Source organism: Sinocyclocheilus anshuiensis, unplaced genomic scaffold (assembly GCF_001515605.1).
Source record: "Sinocyclocheilus anshuiensis isolate Anshui unplaced genomic scaffold, SAMN03320099.WGS_v1.1 scaffold1316, whole genome shotgun sequence".
In the NCBI taxonomy this organism is placed as follows: domain Eukaryota; kingdom Metazoa; phylum Chordata; class Actinopteri; order Cypriniformes; family Cyprinidae; genus Sinocyclocheilus; species Sinocyclocheilus anshuiensis.
In genome coordinates this window covers 1,916,115-1,936,840 of record NW_015542553.1, presented here as the reverse complement: position 1 = coordinate 1,936,840, position 20,726 = coordinate 1,916,115, and the positions used below count along the sequence as shown (strand labels likewise).

The following is a 20,726-nucleotide window of genomic DNA, read 5'->3' as shown; positions in this document are numbered from 1 at the left end:
CCTCTGGGGCTGATGGATTTAGTGCCTAGTGCCTCTGTTTGTGAGGCTAGTAAATCCTAGTGCATTTTGAAATACATGAGTATGCTAGCCAGATCATGTAGAGAATGTGTTGAATAAATGTGTTGTGTTGAATAAATAAATGTTGAATTATTCATGTGTTGAATAAAATGACTCAATTTATGTTTCATATAGTAATTGAAGTCTGTGACCTGTGAGTCAAATAGATTTTCATCCAGTTCCAAGTCTACATTGCCTCTATCTGATCTTGTAATTTGTAATCTGGCACATGGGCAGATTGCTTTGTTGCTGATGAATTACATGAAAAGGAGTTGAGCACAACTTTCATTTTCAAGTCCATGTTTCAGGTTCAAGCTGCATTAGAAGTGAGAGCAGACATCTGTTTTTGCTCATCATTATATTTACTGGCAATTAATGTGATCTAGCGAACATTACTTTGACCTGACTGTTTTGAAAGTCTTTACATTTTTATTTTCCTAGTTTCCTAGATTTGTAATTGTTGTTCATTGTTTCCTTAGATAGATAGGATAATATTTCCTTCTCTTCTGATGTACCTTTCAGCATGTTGAAAGACAAGTACTTTTCATAAGGTTACAATCACATCAGTCTTTCATCTAATAGGGTTTCATTAGGATTGTGTCTTTGTCCTTGAACTCTGTCCTTGCACACATACAGTATTGGGTCTTGCCATACAACTTGTGTGGGGTTTGAAATATCTATTTCTCAGAGTGTCTCTGTCCCTGCAGGGCACAGGGATCCCAGACCTCCTCTAGATTTAGACTAATCCCTGCAGCCAAGCCATTGGAGAACCAACATATAGCTAAGCATGCCTCAGCACCACTGAAGCCTAACATAGATCGCTCTGAATTTGCATCAACCAGTGGGGCATGATTCCTCATGAGAGGACTGTGGCATCTGCATCCCCCATTAACATGTAATATTCATCTCTGACGTTACCATTTGTGGTGCATCCAGTGTCATGGAGTTCTCTGCTTGATGCCACAAGGTTCAGTACATTTCAAGTGTTGCTCTTTTTGTAGCTTTCAGCAGCTCCAATGTTTTTCTTTAGAAAATACATCTTTGAAATCTGTCTAAATAAATTAAAGTGGGCTGGAATATCAGGGTCATTATAAACAGTTGTTAGTTTTAATTGAATTGTGTTCAAATCTCAATCACAGCTTAAGTGGGGGATAAAATTTTTTCCCATGTGGTCTCTCAAGTAAATTATGCAGAAAGGATAGTTTCCGTGAACAACTATAGACCACATTCCCTTTATTGCATTTTCCAATGTGTTTGCTAGCAGATTTAATTGGCTCTAAATAGATAATTTTGTGTAGCCTACCTTTGTAAGTTGGAGGAATACCATACATTAAAGTATATCTACACAGTACTGCCTAAAACTGCTTAATCTTTTAGCTTGTTTAACTTCAATATTAGCCTAAATATAAAGACCATTGGGTAACACTTTACTTGAAGGGGTGTGCATAAGACTGACATGACACCTTCATAATTATGACATGACACATGTCATGAATATGAAGGAGGTTTTATGCATGTTTATGACAACTGTCATTAAGTGTCATTCGCTCAGTTATGTAATTTTTAATGCAAATATGACATTATTTGACCTAACCCTACCCCTACCCTTACCCCTAACCATAGCCCATAACAAAGACATCTCAAACAATGTCATCTTTGCATTAAAAATTACCTAACTGAGCGAATAACACTTAATGACAGTTGTCATAAACATGCATAAAAAACCTTCATATTCATGATATGTGTCATGTCATGATTATGTAGGTGTCATGTCATGATTATGAAGGTGTCATGTCAGTCTTATGCACACCCCTTCAAGTAAAGTGTAACCGACCATTGCACCCACCTCCACAAATACAAATGTATATGGGTTCACTCCATATATACACTAGCATCTGTAAACTGTTGAAGTGCAGTTTTTGCTGAACAGGTTTTTCTGACATTGAACTGATAAAGATTCATCCCATTACTATTAATAATAAATGAACAATCTCTTAGGTTACATACAATTAAAATCACTCCAGAAATAGAGTGAGTTGTCCTTTGCTGTAGTATCAGAGGTTTATTAGTTAAATGGGTTGTGCAACATTGAAAAATCAGAGGCTGGAAATGTATTATAGCACCTCAACTTTCAATACTTCCTCTCAAATCTGCTATTATTCATTTTTTACAGAAAGAATGGCTCTGCCTAAACTGCCAGACCCAAAGGGCTCTGTCTGGGCAACTTGGGGATATGCCACCTCCACCTTCTCCATCCAAGTTACCAGCCAAACACGAACCCACCCCTCCATCCTCCCCAGCCTGTGCTGCATCCTCCACCCCTTCCTCTCCTGCACCTACTGCCACTGCTACCCCTGCCAAAGGGCTAAAACGGATGCCCAGCATAACTCAGGCCCCAGCTGACAAGTCTGAGCCAGTCTCAGCCAAAGTTGATGCTAAAGATGTCAAAAATACAGATGCAGAACAAGGGGTTACAGCAGAGCCAGTACCGAAGAGTACACAGGTAGTACCAGAAAAGATCAAAGAACAAGCACCTGGCACCCTGAATGAAAACACAGAGGGCTTAACAACTTCATCTGAGCAAATAGTTAAGGAAGATGCCCCTCCTTCACCTCATGTTTTAGAAGAGATGGCAAATGTTAAATGGGCAGATGTAGAACATGCTGAAATTGTAGAACAATCTGAGGACCCTACAGAGGTACAGAATGCAGATAAAAGTGAGCCAGAACAGTGCCAGGTCCAAAAGCCAGAATATGCTAACACTTTTGAAACAGAGCCTGAAAGTAGTCAGGAAGCACCTATAATTGATAATGTAATTCAGACCCTTCTTGTTAGTGACATGGAAGCTATTTCAGAAAATGAAATAGAGCCACAATGCACTGAGACATCAGAGCCAGCAACAAAGATCAAAATGACAGAGTCTCATGCAAGCTTTCCTATAAGCAAGGAACCACATAGTCAGACCACAGAGAAACAATCTGAAGAGCTTGCACAACCCTCAAATGTAGATACAGTAGATAACATGCATGTAAAGGAAAGCTCTGTCGAGACAGCAACTACTGATCATGATCAAAGTAGCATAGGGAATGTGCCAGAGAGGAAACCTGAAGCCTCTGTCCAAATTGAGGCACCAAGGATTGAGTCCAGTGATGATCAGCCATCCTATAATATTACTTATCAGGAAGTATCTGCAGAGCCAGAAAATAAAGCAGATCAACTTAAAAATGGGGTCATAGTGGAGGCCATTTTAGATAACGAATTTACAGAAGAGCAGGTTACAGAAACAACACAGTTATCCCCCCAAAATAACCCATTTGAAAAGTCAGAAGTCACTAGCAAAGATTCTAGTCTTAAGGCAAATGATATTTCTGTAGATAATAACAATAAGAATTCTGAAAAAAGTCTAACAGAAGATAAGATAGAGGTAGAGGACACATCACAGACACAATTAGATGAGCCGTCACCATCTCCAGTTATTGAACTCAACTTCACAGAAAAAATATTGGAAAATAGAGCTGAAAATGTTGGAAATTTAACCCAAAGGAGCACTGCACTAAAGAGCTCTGTGTTGAAAAAGAGGATAAGCCACTGGAAAAGGAACAGATGAGCACAGATAAAACAGAGCTGGAAAAATGTATGCCAGATCAAGCAGGTGGAGATTTAGAAATCTTTGAGAACACAGAGCAGAAAGTCACTCTCAAGACTTTGTCTGACAACATAAAATTTGAATTTAGTTCTGAAAGCACTTTCTCTGAACAAGAGATTAGTCCAGATAATAACATAGAAGAGAAAAAGATGGAGGATACATACCCTCCAGCTCTTCACGAAGCTGCTCCTAAACCACAGAAAAAAATGTCAGAAACAGAGAAAGTCTGTAAGCAAAACGCAGAGTCAGATGCTGTTGTTACAGAGAATGAGAATGAATGTAAAGTCATTAGTGATGGACTATCATCTGTTAATAATCATAATGTTTCAGAGTTGGTAGAAAAATTATTTCCAGAAGAAGAGGAAATTAGGCAAATTCCAGACATTGTGACAGAAAAAGCTCTTGAGCAGTCTGTAATGCCAATTGGCTTTACTGACCAGAAAATAGGAGTCCCCTCATCCCGTGTGCTTAGCCAGAATGAAGACATAAAAGCAATAATTGAGATCAAGCCTGAAGAGATGCAGTCTACACAACAAGCCCAGACTCCTGCCGTGAATGACATGGTAGAAAAAATATTGCCAGGACAGACAGATATTAGGCAGATTCCAGACTCTGTGACAGAAAAAGATCTAGAACAATCTGCCATGCCAAACGGTCTTACTGATCAGGAAATAGAAGTCCCCTCATCCCCGATGGTTAGTAAGAATGAAGACAAAAAAGCATTAATTGAAATCAAGCCTGAAGAGCTGCAGTTGACACAACAAGTCCAAACCCCTGCTGTAACATCTACTACATCTAGTGAGAAAGATAAATTAGCCAGTGAGGAGCTTATGGAAAAAGCACTGGCTGTAACTGACCTGGAAATCACCAAAAAAGCTAAATTTTAATCTATAGCAAAATGTGTGCCCCATAGCCTAGACCAGTGTTTCCCAACCTTTTTTTAGTTGCGACACCCTTTGGAAATTTTAACAAACTTGTGGCACCCTACACAATTAATTTTGTCACAATATTTGAATTTCTAACTTCGATATGATAATTTGAAAAGTATAGATATTCGGTACAACAGGGAAGAACTGCAGAATATAATGTCATACAGATATTTGTAATATTATTAAAACAATTTTGTCCATCAATGGTGGCAATCAGTAGGCTAATTTCTAATGAATAAACCAATTTATATGACAGATTTTAATGTAGGCTTTTATACATATGTAAACATTATTTAATTACCATTATAACTAGCTATCTCAAATTTTTGCTCACTCTGTTTTTTTTTTTTATTTTACAGTGGGGTAATTTTGGTGCAGTAGCACGAGATAGCTTGATTTCAAACTTTGAATTGAATAAAAAATGACAAGTAAGCAGTCTACTTATTTAATAATAAAATAAGAACAAATAGCAGTTTAAAAATATTAAAAAAGGATTTTTTACACGGCACCCCTGCTCTCGACAGACGGCACCCTGGTTGGGAAACACTGGCCTAGACCATGATGTAGAACTAGTCTCCCCACCATCTACATTTAGCCAACAGGAAAGAAACAAATCAGAGGAGGGGAAGTTGACCTCTGAACTACAAGAAAAATGGGATGATGTGCTACAGCCATTGATAAAGCCTAATAAAACTGATAAATCTGGAGAGGTAACTGTACATGTAGCTGTAGAGGTATAGATATCTTGTAGATAAACTAGGTTCATTGTGTAGACACCTACAGTATCCAACAGTTGATCTTAGGTAGAGGTATAGATAAATTGTAGAAAAACTAGGTTCATTGTCTAGACACCTACAATATCCCAACATTTATCTTATGTAGTTCTCATTTCTCTTTTTAAATATAATGCATGTTTTTATTATGGTTGAAATCATAACATTTTAAATTAAAAAAAAATTATGTTTTGTAGAACAAAGAAGTGGCTGCTGTCCCAGTGAAAGAGAGTGAGCTACTGAGGGAGCCTGGTGAGAAAGATAAAGAAAGCAGTCCCACGAGCCCTTCAGACTTGGCCAAGTTGGAAAGCACCGTCCTTCCAATATTAGAGGCTCAGACAACATCTAAAGAGGAATCACAAACTGAAACTCCAAAGGTCAAGCTTCGACTGGAGGTGTTGCCGATGTCTCCAGAACCCAGCTCAGAGGATGGCCAACATGGAGAAATTCAAAAGCAAAAGATTGATGCACCAAAAAAAGAGCGGAAAAAACTTCTGGTTCCAACTGATATCCAAGGAGATTCTTTTGAGGACAGTAGTGAGGGAGAACCTTCACCTAAACTGCAAAGGAAAAAGACTGTTGGAGATAAGGAAGTAGAAATGGAGAGTCCTATGGACGAGGAGGATTTCATCCGAAAGCAGATCATAGAGATGAGTGCAGATGAGGATGCATCACCATCTGATGAAGAAAACCTTGCCAGACGAAAAATTAAAGATCAAGAGAAGTCGCAAATGGAACAAAATGCAAAGAAAGACGAAAAGAACAAAAGTGAGTCATGCAAAGGGAGACGCCTTCTCAAAAAGAGCAGTATCAGTCCAGAAGATGAGCCTGAACGGAAGAGTATTATCTCTGTAACTAAAATTGAAGAACTAGCTAAAGGGGAACAACCTTCAGTAGACAATGGAGCTGGCATACGACATTTCAAAACAATTGAACTCAACAGTACAGCAACTGTACGTCAGACATCAGATGATGGTGAGCTAGAGAGCCTTACAGACTCTCCTGATGACAGGTCAAGAGGTGAAGGCTCTTCCAGTTTACTTGCATCCAGTTTTACCCCAGGAACATCTCCAACATCTTTGTCTTCTCTTGATGAAGACAGTGACAGCAGCAGCCCAAGTCATGTTCGGTCTAGTGGTGAGGGCAAGCAGCAGAGGAAAGCAAAGCACCGGCAGCCAGGTCAGATGCTTCCTACTATTGAGGATTCATCAGAGGAAGAGGAGCTGCGAGAAGAAGAGGAGCTTCTGAGAGAACAGGAGAAGCAGAAGGGCACAGGAAAAAAGTCAAAGAAAGACAAAGAAGAGATACGGGCACAGAGAAGGAGAGAAAGGCCCAAAACTCCACCAAGCAACCTCTCACCAATTGAGGATGCATCTCCCACGGAAGAGCTACGACAGGAAGCAGAGATGGAGGAATTCCGCAGGTCTTCCTGCTCAGACCTCTCCCTAAGCATGGAGTCAGAACCAGAGAGCTTTGAGATTCTCCCTGAGAAGATTGTTGCTGTCCAAAAAGTTTATCATTTACCAACTTCAGTCTCACTGTACTCTCCAACGGATGAGCAACACATTGATAGTCAGTCCAAAGAAAAAAGAAAGCATGCATTAAGAAGTGCGGATGAGGCATATGAAGAGATTATACTCAAGGTCAAATCTCCAACTAATGATAGAAAGGAACATCCACCTGGTAAAGAATCGCTTTATGGGGGCATGCTGATAGAAGATGATGTATATGAGTCTCTTGTTGGTGATGCATCCCATGAGCAGGAACCAGATAAACTTTTTGTGTCAGAGAAACCCAAAAAACCCCTGAGGTCACCTGATGAGGTTTATGAGGACATGATGCAAAGAAAGAAAGAGATAATGCTTAAGGAACAGGAGATAACACACAGTAAGCCAGTACAAGATGTTCCTAAAGCAGAAACTGTGTTGCCTGATACTGACTCAAACAAAGAGCAAAGCACTATGTCATCAAGCATCACAGGTCAGTCCGGAAAGAATGGAAAACCATTATTAGATGCAGAAACTGCCTATGAAGAACTTATGAAGAAGCAAAGAGCAGTACTAACTCCAGGAACCAGTCCAACTCAAGCAGGCCCTGATCTGAGTGGCATGGCACAAGGGACAACAATAGCCCAAGTTGAAAAAACCGAGCCAGCTCCCCTACGAAGAATACTGCCTATACCTGATCTGAGAGTGACACAGTGCTCATCAGGTGAAGAGGAATCTGGTGAAGAGAGCATTGCTGATCAAGCTCAGGACTCTAAGAAAGCTACGGTTTCAGTTACAAAGACTGAACCAGAACCACTTGTGAATGAGGCTTTCCAGACAACACCAGCCTCAGAGCCAGTCGTAGGAGATTTGTCACTACAAAGAGAAGTAACATTGCCTGCAGTATCAACTGATTCACAGGATGCCACAGAGAAAGATGCAGGAATTGAGCAGACAGGTGTTGTTGACTTGTCCAAGTCATGTGCCTCTAGTCAAATTGACTCTTTTACAGCACCAGTTCCTAGTGTAATTTCAAGACCATCTGCCCCAGTAGTTGTAAGTGTATCACCTTTGCCCACAGTACCACATTATATAGTATCCACTATACCTAGTGTTGTATCAACTGCTCCACCAGTTCCTCCCAAACCAGTAGTACTACGCAGAGCTGCATCTCTGGAAAAAGCAGACATTCCAGTTCCTCCACCCTTACCCCCTCCAACACTACCCAAACCCTCTATGTATCCTAAAAAGACTCCACCACAGGTCCCCCCAAGAACTACTCCAGTTGGCATGTCAACCACAGGGGACAGTGTACCAGTAAGACAGCCTCTCTCTCCAGGCTATAAGCCCCATGTTCCTCCTCCTGTACCACCTAAGCCATCCTCTATCCCTGCAGGCCTAACCTTCAGTCACATACCTGGGGAGACTGTTAAACCACCCATAGCTCCCAAACCCATAGCTGGTGCTCAGCCACCCTTTACTGCCCACACACCTGCAAGACCTTCCATACTGAGTACAAGCAGTGCAGATAGTGTCCTTAATCTAAGTCCTTCTGCCGAAAGTAAGACCACATCTCCTCTCAAGTCCCCTACATCCCCCAGGTTTGGCAAGGTTTTACGTGACACATATGTTGTTATTACTTTGCCATCTCACCCCGGTCCACCTACAGAAGGTATCACAACCCAAGCCTCAATAAGTCCTAGCCAAGAATCACTTCAGAAACCACCTCCACATTCACAAACAACTAGAGTACCGTTGGCATTCACGCAAATTACTGAATCTATTGAAAGTCAAGAAATATGTGGTCCAGAGAAGGTAGTTTCTAGCATGAGTCATGTCTACGAGGCTATTTCAGCTTCAACGCAGCCTCAGTCAATTATTCCAAATGTTGGTGTTCAGGTAGTTACCACTGAAGTCCAAAGAACCACAGTGTCAGTTGTGCATGAAAGAACACCTCCTCCACATCCCATTCCAAGAGCCGCTGGCATCTCTGTTGATCAAGTAAACATAAAACCTGAACCAGTTCAAGTGCAGAATGGTCATGCCTACCATCCTGGTGAGGTGGTGGATCTCAGAACCCCAAAGATAGATGCAGAGACATCCATGAAAGGAGTGGATCTGTCTTCCTCTGGGTCAAGACGACAGTCCCTTGCTATTGATAGTGGTGGACATCAGCAAAGTGCTGTGCAGTCATCTGTAGTAAACCTAAGCACTGATACTTCCTCAGTATCAGTGGTTACTGACAACATCACCATCCTCACATGCACAGCCACTGTAGCTTATGGTAGTGATGCATCTCTGTCTACATCAGTGCCTCTCCAACTTACAACAGCTAAATCCTTTGAGCCTGTGTCTCAAATTATTTACAGGCCTGTTGATTCTCAACCAGAGAAACCCATAAATCTCTCTAAAACAATGAGTAAAACTGTTCCTGAAACAATGGCTCCTACGATTGCAAGTAATGGCATTGGCGCAACTATACCCCCTCGTCTAGAAACGGGCTTATCCGGTGCAGATGACCTCACCACAGTAAAACCTGCACAGACTGTGGTTGCAATGAATGGGTCCACTGCAGAGGTGGTTACTGCTGTAATTACAGAGGATGATGGAAAACCAGTAGACCTTACTGCCGGAAGAAGAGCAGTCTGCTGTGATGTAGTCTACAATCTTCCTTTTGCAAGCAGCTGTACAACTCAGCAGCCCTCAGCTCCATTACCAGAGGATCGCTTTGGCTACAGAGATGACCATTATCAATACGATCGTACTCCTTATGGTATGAGAGGTCTTGGTGGCATTAAACCCTCGATGTCGGACACAAACTTGGCAGAGGCTGGTCTCTTCCTATATAAAAGTAAGCATAGTTATGATTACAAGGAGGCCACTGAAGGTGCTGTAGACCTGACATCTGGAAAAATCTCGGTGGCAGGTCAGTATGAGATTGAAGATCGTTCTTCTCGATATAATTTTGTGTTACCTCTGCTTATTCCCAGCTGATTTTTTTTTGTATGCCTGCCTGTATTCCTTTTTTGGGAAGTCATTTTGCATGCTCTCAATTTTTTTTTTTATTTAATTTTTTTTTTTGCATGTCGCTGCTTTTGCTGTTTTAATTTTTCATCCTTTGCATGGTGCATGGTTATCTCAATGATGTTAACATTGCACTCTTTGTATGTGCTGAACTTTAATCTAACAAAATTAACTTTTAACAGGTAAAGCTGTAGACTATTCGAACAAGTCTACAGGAGTGTGCACTGTAATGACAGTTCCACAGTACACTCAAGGCAGGATTACTTCAGAATTTGGAACCCACTATGGTGTTTCTAGTGTCCTAAGATCTTCCAATGGTATTGTTTATTCTTCTGTAGCAGCACCAGTTCCTTCTACGTATGCCATAACCACCCAGCCTGGCTCTATCTTCAGCACATCCTACAATACTATATCAGGCATGCACACAAGTGATACTATGCCGTCACTGTCAACTCTACAGAATCAACCTCTCACTAGATCGCACAGCTTTCTTTCAGCAATTGCTGTAACCACTGCAGAAGAACAAAGTGACTTACCATTAAATCTGGAGACTGTTGTTTCAAAGGCTGGCCTTTCCACAGCTCTCTCAGATGTAGTTGCTACAGTCACCACAGTGGCAGCAATGGATACCTACACAAATGCTTCACTTCAGGCAATTGCAGCCTCTTTAGAAGCTCTATCTTCACCCTTGGTTCCAGGAGATGGACAGTACCAGATGGAGCGTGAGCTTCTTGAGCTAGAGAAGATGAAGCAGCATCGCTTGGCTGAAGAACTTGAGTGGGAGAGACAGGAGATACAGCGGTTCCGTGAACAAGAACAGTTTTATGTGCAGAAGGAGCTGGAAGAACTTCAGGCCATGAAACAGCAAATACTATGTCAGCAAGAAGAGGAGACACAGGCCCACCTTTTGATGCAAAAGGAAACTTATGCTCAGCAACAGGAGCAGTTAGAGCAGATCCAGAGACTCCAAGAACAGCTCAGACAGCAGTTGGAGGAGCAGAAGTTCAGGCAGATGTATCCAGGTGAAGTCCTGCCAGAGGCTCTTGTTGTGGCGGGAGAACGAAAAATGGACAGTGGCTGCCAGACTGATGAGGAGGATAATACTGAAAAGGCCTGCACTGTAGGAAGGAAAAAGAAAAGTACAAAGAAAAGTGTTGATAGCTGTGTACAGACAGATGATGAAGACCAAGATGAATGGGAAGTTCCTGCCCGAGGCAGGCGCAGTAGACCACGTGGTGGTAAAAATGGCATGGGTGAAAGAGGGGCTGTTTCAGTTCAGGCCCTAACTGAAATCTCTGTACAAACAGACTCCTCAGGAACACTTAGGGGGCACTCTGTGCAGGTAGATACTAGAGTAGATTATCCTGACTCTGATAGAACGTCCTCTCCAAAGAGACGTCCCACTCCACTTGATATAGGTCAGTCTCCTCACCTCAAAGCAGATGCCTCTACACTTCAGGTTGTCCCAGGTCCTCCCAAATCCCCAAAAGTACTGTACTCTCCAATCTCCCCTTGTGTATCCCCTAGCAAATCCCTAGAGTATTTGTCCTATGAGAAATCCCTTGGAGACACAAGCCCACAGAGAATACACTCTGCCACAGATTTATCCAAAGGTCCACCAAGTCCTAGGGCTCCCAAGGTCATACAAAGGTCAATGTCTGACCCCAAACCCATGAGCCCAACTGCAGAAGAAAAGGCAGCAGCAAATTTCCAGTATTCTGAGGGTTACTCTGTGAGTATACATGATTTTTTAAATAAGTGTTTAATTTTTGTAAGAAGACTCATCTCAGCTTGTAAAATTACTTGCTTTTTTCATAATTCTTTGTTAATCTATGATTTCAAATGTTTAATGCCCTGAGGCAGTTTTATAAAATTGTTTTTGTGTAATATCTTCATGCTATTGTTCAGCTTACATTGACTCTGAATCATTGTATTATTGCTCTATTTCTCTTTTGTTTTTCTAATGTTGCCCCAGGCCCAGTAGTCAATGACATGCTAGCTGTCTTTTTAATATTTTCAGTGCTTGCCCTTTTAAAGGCAATGCAGCAGCACAGCAGATATAGAGTATGTGTTTGTTTTCCCACCCATGGCATGTCTGACATGAGTGAACAAAATCCTCTAGAGATTTTTTTTATTTTACCATTCTCCTTTATTCTCAATCAAACTAGAAAACTTAAGTGTTGGTTGCTAGTTTTTAAAGTTCTTCTGTGAAACAATGTGCACTGTGGTTGTTCCTATGAATAATTAAGCTTGAAATAGTTTTCTCATTAACACTCATATTGCTCTTTTTATTTGTCATTCAAAGGGAAAGGGATCTCCAAGTGGAACTCCATCTGGCACCCAAAAGAAAGTTAAGAGAACCCTTCCTAACCCACCTTCAGAGGAAGAAGCTGTTAATGCTGGTCAAACAGCCTACAGCACTGGCTCAGCTCGTCGCCGTCTCTGCCGGAGCACTAACATGGCACGGGCAAAAATCCTGCAGGACATTGACCGTGAACTAGACCTGGTTGAGAGGGAATCCTCAAAACTGCGTAAAAAGCAAGCTGAACTGGATGAGGAAGAAAAGGAGATTGATGCCAAGCTGTGTTACCTGGAGATGGGCATTAACCGAAGAAAGGAGGCATTGCTCAAAGAAAGGGAGAAGAGGGAAAGGGCCTATCTGCAGAGTGTTGCAGAGGACCGTGACTACATGTCTGACAGTGAGGTGAGTAACATTCATGAAACAAGAGTTGGAGAGGAGGTCAGTGGACATGGGCTTGAGAGACCACGTACTGCACCACAATCAGAACTTGATGAATTTGTTCCTCCACAGACCAAGCATGACCAGTATAGAAAATATTCCCAGTACCAATACCCACAGTACCAGCAGTCCCTGTACCAGCCTCAGTCGCCATACCAATCCCAGTCCATCTACTCTTCAGTTCCTTCTCTGACTGCCTCACAACAACAGAGCTACCACCAAATGCTCTTGCTTCAGCAGAAAGCCAGACAACAAGCTGCTCTCCTCTCTGAATTAGATTCTACCAAAAGTGCCACCAACTATGACACATCATCTTACTTGGGAGGAAAATATGGTAACCACCTTGACTTGCATAGCCTAGAAGAGCGTGCTGGAAGCATGGCAGTCAGTCCTATGTCAAATGTATCTGCTGACTCCTTCTATGCGGACTTAGAGCAACATCAAACACCAAGGAGCTATATGATTTTAGAAGATGCAGCAGAACTAGCAAAAAGCACAGGTAGCCTTTCATCTGCCAGCTATGGCATTGCTGAGAGGGAGCTAGCCAAAGCAGAGTGTCTTCTGAGACACACTGCTGCAAATGTTGGTACAGACTACCTGGGCAGCTCCTCCAGACTTCACTCCTATGGTAAGGCTCAAGATGAAGAGGACCCAATGGAAGAGCCATTTGAACTAAAGCTTTTAAAACAACAACTGAAACAGGAGTTCCGGAGAAGCACAGGGGGCACTGAAAGCTTAGAGCAGCTTGCTGGACTCTCACATCACTATACCCCCAGCACTGGAGTGTCTAGTGGAGGCTACAGGGCCTTCCCCAAAACTGAAAAGTACAGTATCAGTAGACTGACCTTAGAGAAACAGGCTGCCAAGCAACTTCCAACATCTATGCTCTACCAGAAACACAAAAACACCAGCAACATAGGCAAGTACTCCTCCATCCAGGATAGCAGGGCTCTAGAAACAGACTATAGTAGTTACTTGGGGTCCAGTAGTGCTTCTCCCAGATCAAGCAGACTTCTGCATGATGAAATCACCTTTGGGTTACGCAAGAACATTGCCGAACAGCAGAAATACCTGGGCTCCACTCTTGGGGCCAATCTGGCAGGTTCACTCAATCTGGGCCAAAGCTTAAATCTGAGCCCAGGCATGAGGTCCTCTTTGGGAGAAGACTCCGCTTACCCTAGTGGAAGTAGGTCACGGCCTTCTTCTAGACCCTCCTCTGTGTATGGCCTTGACCTGTCCATTAAAAGGGATACCTCAAGTTCATCTCTGAGGCTCAAGGCAGAAGGTGACCCCTTCTCAGACACCTCAGCTTTCCAGGCTCCATCAGGCAGGAAACGGGCTTATCCGGTGCAGATGACCTCACCACAGTAAAACCTGCACAGACTGTGGTTGCAATGAATGGGTCCACTGCAGAGGTGGTTACTGCTGTAATTACAGAGGATGATGGAAAACCAGTAGACCTTACTGCCGGAAGAAGAGCAGTCTGCTGTGATGTAGTCTACAATCTTCCTTTTGCAAGCAGCTGTACAACTCAGCAGCCCTCAGCTCCATTACCAGAGGATCGCTTTGGCTACAGAGATGACCATTATCAATACGATCGTACTCCTTATGGTATGAGAGGTCTTGGTGGCATTAAACCCTCGATGTCGGACACAAACTTGGCAGAGGCTGGTCTCTTCCTATATAAAAGTAAGCATAGTTATGATTACAAGGAGGCCACTGAAGGTGCTGTAGACCTGACATCTGGAAAAATCTCGGTGGCAGGTCAGTATGAGATTGAAGATCGTTCTTCTCGATATAATTTTGTGTTACCTCTGCTTATTCCCAGCTGATTTTTTTTTGTATGCCTGCCTGTATTCCTTTTTTGGGAAGTCATTTTGCATGCTCTCAATTTTTTTTTTTATTTAATTTTTTTTTTTGCATGTCGCTGCTTTTGCTGTTTTAATTTTTCATCCTTTGCATGGTGCATGGTTATCTCAATGATGTTAACATTGCACTCTTTGTATGTGCTGAACTTTAATCTAACAAAATTAACTTTTAACAGGTAAAGCTGTAGACTATTCGAACAAGTCTACAGGAGTGTGCACTGGAATGACAGTTCCACAGTACACACAAGCCAGGATTACTTCAGCAGTTGGAACCCACTATGGTGCTTCTAGTGTCCTAAGATCTTCCAATGGTATTGTTTATTCTTCTGTAGCAGCTACAGTCCCTTCTACATATGCCATAACCACCCAGCCTGGCTCTATCTTCAGCACATCCTACAATACTATATCAGGCATGCACACAAGTGATACTATGCCGTCACTGTCAACTCTACAGAATCAACCTCTCACTAGATCGCACAGCTTTCTTTCAGCAATTGCTGTAACCACTGCAGAAGAACAAAGTGACTTACCATTAAATCTGGAGACTGTTGTTTCAAAGGCTGGCCTTTCCACAGCTCTCTCAGATGTAGTTGCTACAGTCACCACAGTGGCAGCAATGGATACCTACACAAATGCTTCACTTCAGGCAATTGCAGCCTCTTTAGAAGCTCTATCTTCACCCTTGGTTCCAGGAGATGGACAGTACCAGATAAAGCGTGAGCTTCTTGAGCTAGAAAAGATGAAGCAGCAACGCTTGGCTGAAGAACTTGAGTGGGAGAGACAGGAGATACAGCGGTTCCGTGATCAAGAACAGCTTCTTGTGCAGAAGGAGCTGGAAGAACTCCAGGCCATGAAACAGCAAATACTATGTCAGCAAGAAGAGGATAGACAGGCCCACCTTTTGATGCAAAAGGAAACTTATGCTCAGCAACAGGAGCAGTTAGAGCAGATCCAGAGACTCCAAGAACAGCTCAGACATCAGTTGGAAGAACAGAAATTCAGGCAGATGTATCCAGGTGAAGTCCTGCCAGAGGCTCTTGTTGTGGCAGGAGAAAGAAAAATGGACAGTGGCTGCCAGACTGATGAGGAGGATAATACTGAAAAGGCCTACACTGTAGGAAGGAAAAAGAAAAGTACAAAAAAAAGTGTTGATAGCTGTGTACAGACAGATGATGAAGACCAAGATGAATGGGAAGTTCCTGCTCGAAGCAGGCGCAGTAGAACACGTGGTGGTAAAAATGGCATGGGTGAAAGAGGAGCTGTTTCAGTTCAGGCCCTTACTGAAATCTCTGTACAAACAGACCCTTCAGGAACACTTAGGGGGCACTCTGTGCAGGTAGATACTAGATTAGATTATCCTGACTCTGATAGAACTTCTTCTCCAAAGAGGCGTCCCACTCCACTTGATATAGGTCAGTCTCCTCACCTCAAAGCAGATGCCTCTACTCTTCAGGTTGTCCCAGGTCCTCCCAAATCCCCAAAAGTACTGTACTCCCCAATTTCCCCTTGTGTATCCCCTAGCAAATCCCTTGAGTATTTGTCCTATGAGAAATCCCTTGGAGACACAAGCCCACAGAGAATGCACTCTGCCACAGATCTATCCAAAGGTCCACCAACAAGTCCTAGGGCTCCCAAGGTCATACAAAGGTCAATGTCTGACCCTAAACCCATGAGCCCAACTGCTGAAGAAAGGGCAGCAGCAAATTTCCAGTATTCTGAGGGTTACTCTGTGAGTATACAGTATTTTTTTTTTATAAGTGTTATAAGTGGAAAATATGCTGAAATTTCATGTCTTATTTACTTGCTTTTTACATAATTGTGTAATTATAATATTACATAATTGTTTAATTATAATAATATTTTCAGTGCTTGCGCCTTTAAAGGCAATGCAGCAGAACAGCAGATATAGAGTATGTGTTTGTTTACCCATCCTCAAGGCATGTCTGACATGAGAAAACAAAATCCTCTAGAGACCTTTTTTCTTTTTACCATTATACTTTATTCTCATTCAAACTTGAAAACTTAGGTGGTGGTTGCTTGTTTTTAAAGTTTCTTTTTTATGAAACCAACTTTAAAGCCTTAAATACACTATGGTCATTCCTATGAAATATGATTAAGTTGAAAATAAGTTTTTACTTAAAAACTGTATTGTCATTTAACACTGATAATTCTCTTTTTATTTGTCATCCAAAGGGAAAGGGATCTCCAAGTGGAACTCCATCTGGCACCCAAAAGAAGGTTAAGAGGACCCTTCCTAACCCACCTTCAGAGGAAGAAGCTGTTAATGCTGGTCAAACAGCCTACAGCACTGGCTCAGCTCGTCGCCGTCTCTGCCGGAGCACTAACATGGCACGAGCAAAAATCCTGCAGGACATTGACCGTGAACTAGACCTGGTTGAGAGAGAGTCCTCCAAACTGCGTAAAAAGCAAGCTGAACTGGATGAGGAAGAAAAGGAGATTGATGCCAAGTTGCGATACCTGGAGATGGGCATTAACCGAAGAAAGGAGGCATTGCTCAAAGAAAGGGAGAAGAGGGAAAGGGCCTATCTGCAAAGTGTTGCAGAGGACCGTGACTACATGTCTGACAGTGAGGTGAGTAACATTCATGAAACAAGAGTTGGAGAGGAGGTCAGTGGACATGGGCTTGAGAGACCACGTACTGCACCACAGTCAGAACTTGATGAATTTGTTCCTCCACAGACCAAGCACGACCAGTATGGAAAATATTCCCAGTACCAGTACCCACAGTATCAGCAGTCCCTGTACCAGCCTCAGTCACCATACCAATCCCAGTCCATCTACTCTTCAGTTCCTTCTCTGACTGCCTCACAACAACAGAGCTACCACCAAATGCTCTTGCTTCAGCAGAAAGCCAGACAACAAGCTGCTCTCCTCTCTGAATTAGATTCTACCAAAAGTGCCACCAACTATGACACATCATCTTACTTGGGAGGAAAATATGGTAACCACCTTGACTTGCATAGCCTAGAAGAGCGTGCTGGAAGCATGGCAGTCAGTCCTATGTCAAATGTATCTGCTGACTCCTTCTATGCAGACTTAGAGCAACATCAGACACCAAGGAGCTATATGCTTTTAGAAGATGCAACAGAACTTGCAAAAAGCACTGTTAGCCTTTCATCTGACAGCTATGGCATTGCTGAGAGGGAGCTAGCCAAAGCAGAGTGTCTTCTGAGACACACTGCTGCAAATGTTGGTACAGACTACCTGGGCAGCTCCTCCAGACTTCACTCCTATGGTAAGGCTCAAGATGAAGAGGACCCAATGGAAGAGCCATTTGAACTAAAGCTTTTAAAACAACAACTGAAACAGGAGTTCCGGAGAAGCACAGGGGGCACTGAAAGCTTAGAGCAGCTTGCTGGACTCTCACATCACTATACCCCCAGCACTGGAGTGTCTAGTGGAGGCTACAGGGCCTTCCCCAAAACTGAAAAGTACAGTATCAGTAGACTGACCTTAGAGAAACAGGCTGCCAAGCAACTTCCAACATCTATGCTCTACCAGAAACACAAAAACACCAGCAACATAGGCAAGTACTCCTCCATCCAGGATAGCAGGGCTCTAGAAACAGACTATAGTAGTTACTTGGGGTCCAGTAGTGCTTCTCCCAGATCAAGCAGACTTCTGCATGATGAAATCACCTTTGGGTTACGCAAGAACATTGCCGAACAGCAGAAATACCTGGGCTCCACTCTTGGGGCCAATCTGGCAGGTTCACTCAATCTGGGCCAAAGCTTAAATCTGAGCCCAGGCATGAGGTCCTCTTTGGGAGAAGACTCCGCTTACCCTAGTGGAAGTAGGTCACGGCCTTCCTCTAGACCCTCCTCTGTGTATGGCCTTGACCTGTCCATTAAAAGGGATACCTCAAGTTCATCTCTGAGGCTCAAGGCAGAAGGTGACCCCTTCTCAGACACCTCAGCTTTCCAGGCTCCATCAGGCAGGTCAAAACCTACAAGCCTGCCCATTGTACAAGGTGGGCGTGGACGTATTCCTATTGTGGCACAGAATTCAGAGGAAGAGAGCCCACTGAGTCCAGTGGGTCAGCCAATGGGTATGGCACGGGCATCGGCAGGTCCGCTCCCACCCATATCTGCCGACTCACGTGATCAGTTTGGGTCATGTCTGTCCCTCCAAGACCCTCAACAGCAACATCTTAGAGAAGATCCTTCAAGAGGGCGTGGCTATGTGCTAATGGATGATCTGCAGGGCACCATGTCTGATAGTGAAGGTAATTTGTTTGTCCACAGACTGTCCTCTTGGAGTGACTCTTCATACACTGTTCCAGATTTTTATTTGTCTGTCTCATCTTGTAAGTGCTCATTCCAGTCTATATGAAGGCATTAGTTTTCTGCTGATAACTGCTTTTCGTCTTGTTTGAGCTTTCTTGTCCTATGCTTAAATAATGAAAGAATCACACTGTCCCAGTTGTCTTTCTATAGTAACATTTCTGTGGTATAGTTACAGTTGGATTTAAACATTTTTGCATGTGATTTCTTCATAGACTGACTTTGTTTCTGTGTGAACTCTTATAGTGCATGCTTTCAGTCTTTGTATTTTTAGTTAATATGTACTTGTGCTGAGAAAAACTTGCACTAACAATGAAAGGACATATTATAAATCTCTCCTGTCATTAACATAAGAATAGCCTTATAACCCATTTTTAGTTAAGCTGCTTTTAAACAATAGAGCTGCACATGTTCTTGATTAGTTATGTGTTATCTTTTAGTTATTTAGTTATCTATAAAGTGCCTTATAGCAAAACAATTCATAGTATAACAACACAGATTATCTCTTCATTTAGTTATTTTGTATTGCTTTATAGATATGTTGAATTATATGTAAAACCTCAGCCACAACAAACTATTAATGAGATATTTTGTTCTATGTAAAGGTCAGGCATTAATTTTTACATTTTTGTTAAAAGAAGTTTCAGCTTCCTTTCATACAGAAAATGTTATAGCATACAGAATATACAAAATGTCATAGCCCATACAAACTTCTTTCAGTGATAGATGATACTCTTCTTGCATGTTGCTAGCATGTACCAGAGTAAATATTACCATGCCAGTTTGTGTTTTCATGTTTGATGTTCCTTTAATAAATAGGAAAAGTGATGTGCATGTTTCTTCCTGTTTGGTTTTGAATAAACTCTTTCACTTTCTTGCATGTTTACCTGCTATCCTTTTCACTTGGGAACTAATAAATGCCTTCAAATAGAACGGGCTATGCTTTTTCTCAGCTGTGTGTTTATGTTTGTCTTTTGATTTCTACCTTTAATGAAACCATTTAAACTATAGTTTTAAGATTGATGAGATCAAAACAGTAGTTGATATGCATTGCATGCCTCTTCCCTTCATTATCTATGAAATGAATGAAATTACATAAACTTCACTGTACAATACAAAAACAACATGAATATTGTAATTGTTACACAATATAGAGTTAAAGAATCACACAACCACAGAATGCCAAGCTCAAACCCAAAATACTCACCAATTTTAACGTGTTTTGTTTTTCATTTATCTGAAAAGTAACTGACCCATACATTTAACAGCATATGATGTGTTCATCATATGTGCCATCTGGAAGTAAATGCATTTGCCTTGGTTGCAGCACTAAGTGAATCCCTGGTGGGTTTGAGCAGAGACGATCCAGGAAACTCACATGAGAATGTCACAAACGGTAGAGTATAACCACCTTAGACTCCTGCACATCTCCCGTCTCCCCCACACCCCTGCTACCATGACCACCCACCTGCCAATCACCCATGAGCTGTTAGGCAACCAAATCGACCGCAAATTCATCTCCATAACATGTTGCAGGAAGTATGACGAATTTGCACACTAATGTAATGCTGTGTTAGTGAATGCAGCTATTGCATCTGATTAAATTGGAATTTCACACTCCTTTCTCTCTAAAAATAACGTTCATTTTCTCAGTTTAAACTACTGCAATTTCACCAGTTTGGCTAACAAAAAATCATTCGTATAATACTAGTAATAGTTTTGCATATCAAATATATTTAAAGTAATGACTTCCTGATAAAAATTGGTCACGCTTATAAAGCTATACACAATAATAATGCTCCATGTTAGTGAGTGTTTTAGCATGTAACAGGATCTACATCTACCATATCATTTTACATCTGAATGTCAGGTCTATAATCACTAAAATTGTCTTCTGT

At 42.0% G+C, this 20,726-nt stretch overlaps 1 protein-coding gene across 7 annotated transcripts in view; it reads left to right on the top strand.

Moving 5' to 3' along the window:
• The window catches only part of LOC107694308 (protein piccolo-like), a 49,081-nt gene that overhangs the window by 13,827 nt on the left and 14,528 nt on the right, over window positions 1-20,726 (top strand). For 5 of the 7 annotated variants that reach the window (XM_016493972.1, XM_016493977.1, XM_016493976.1 and 2 more), the window contains exons 4-9: window positions 2,231-2,560; window positions 5,603-9,818; window positions 10,099-11,648; window positions 12,222-13,973; window positions 18,470-18,770; window positions 20,156-20,224. In XM_016493972.1, the coding sequence (XP_016349458.1) occupies window positions 2,231-2,560; window positions 5,603-9,818; window positions 10,099-11,648; window positions 12,222-13,973; window positions 18,470-18,770; window positions 20,156-20,224 (8,218 nt within the window). The remainder of the gene's footprint in view (window positions 1-2,230; window positions 2,561-5,602; window positions 9,819-10,098; window positions 11,649-12,221; window positions 13,974-18,469; window positions 18,771-20,155; window positions 20,225-20,726) is intronic. The other 2 variants (XM_016493975.1, XM_016493974.1) reach the window with 2 other exon arrangements.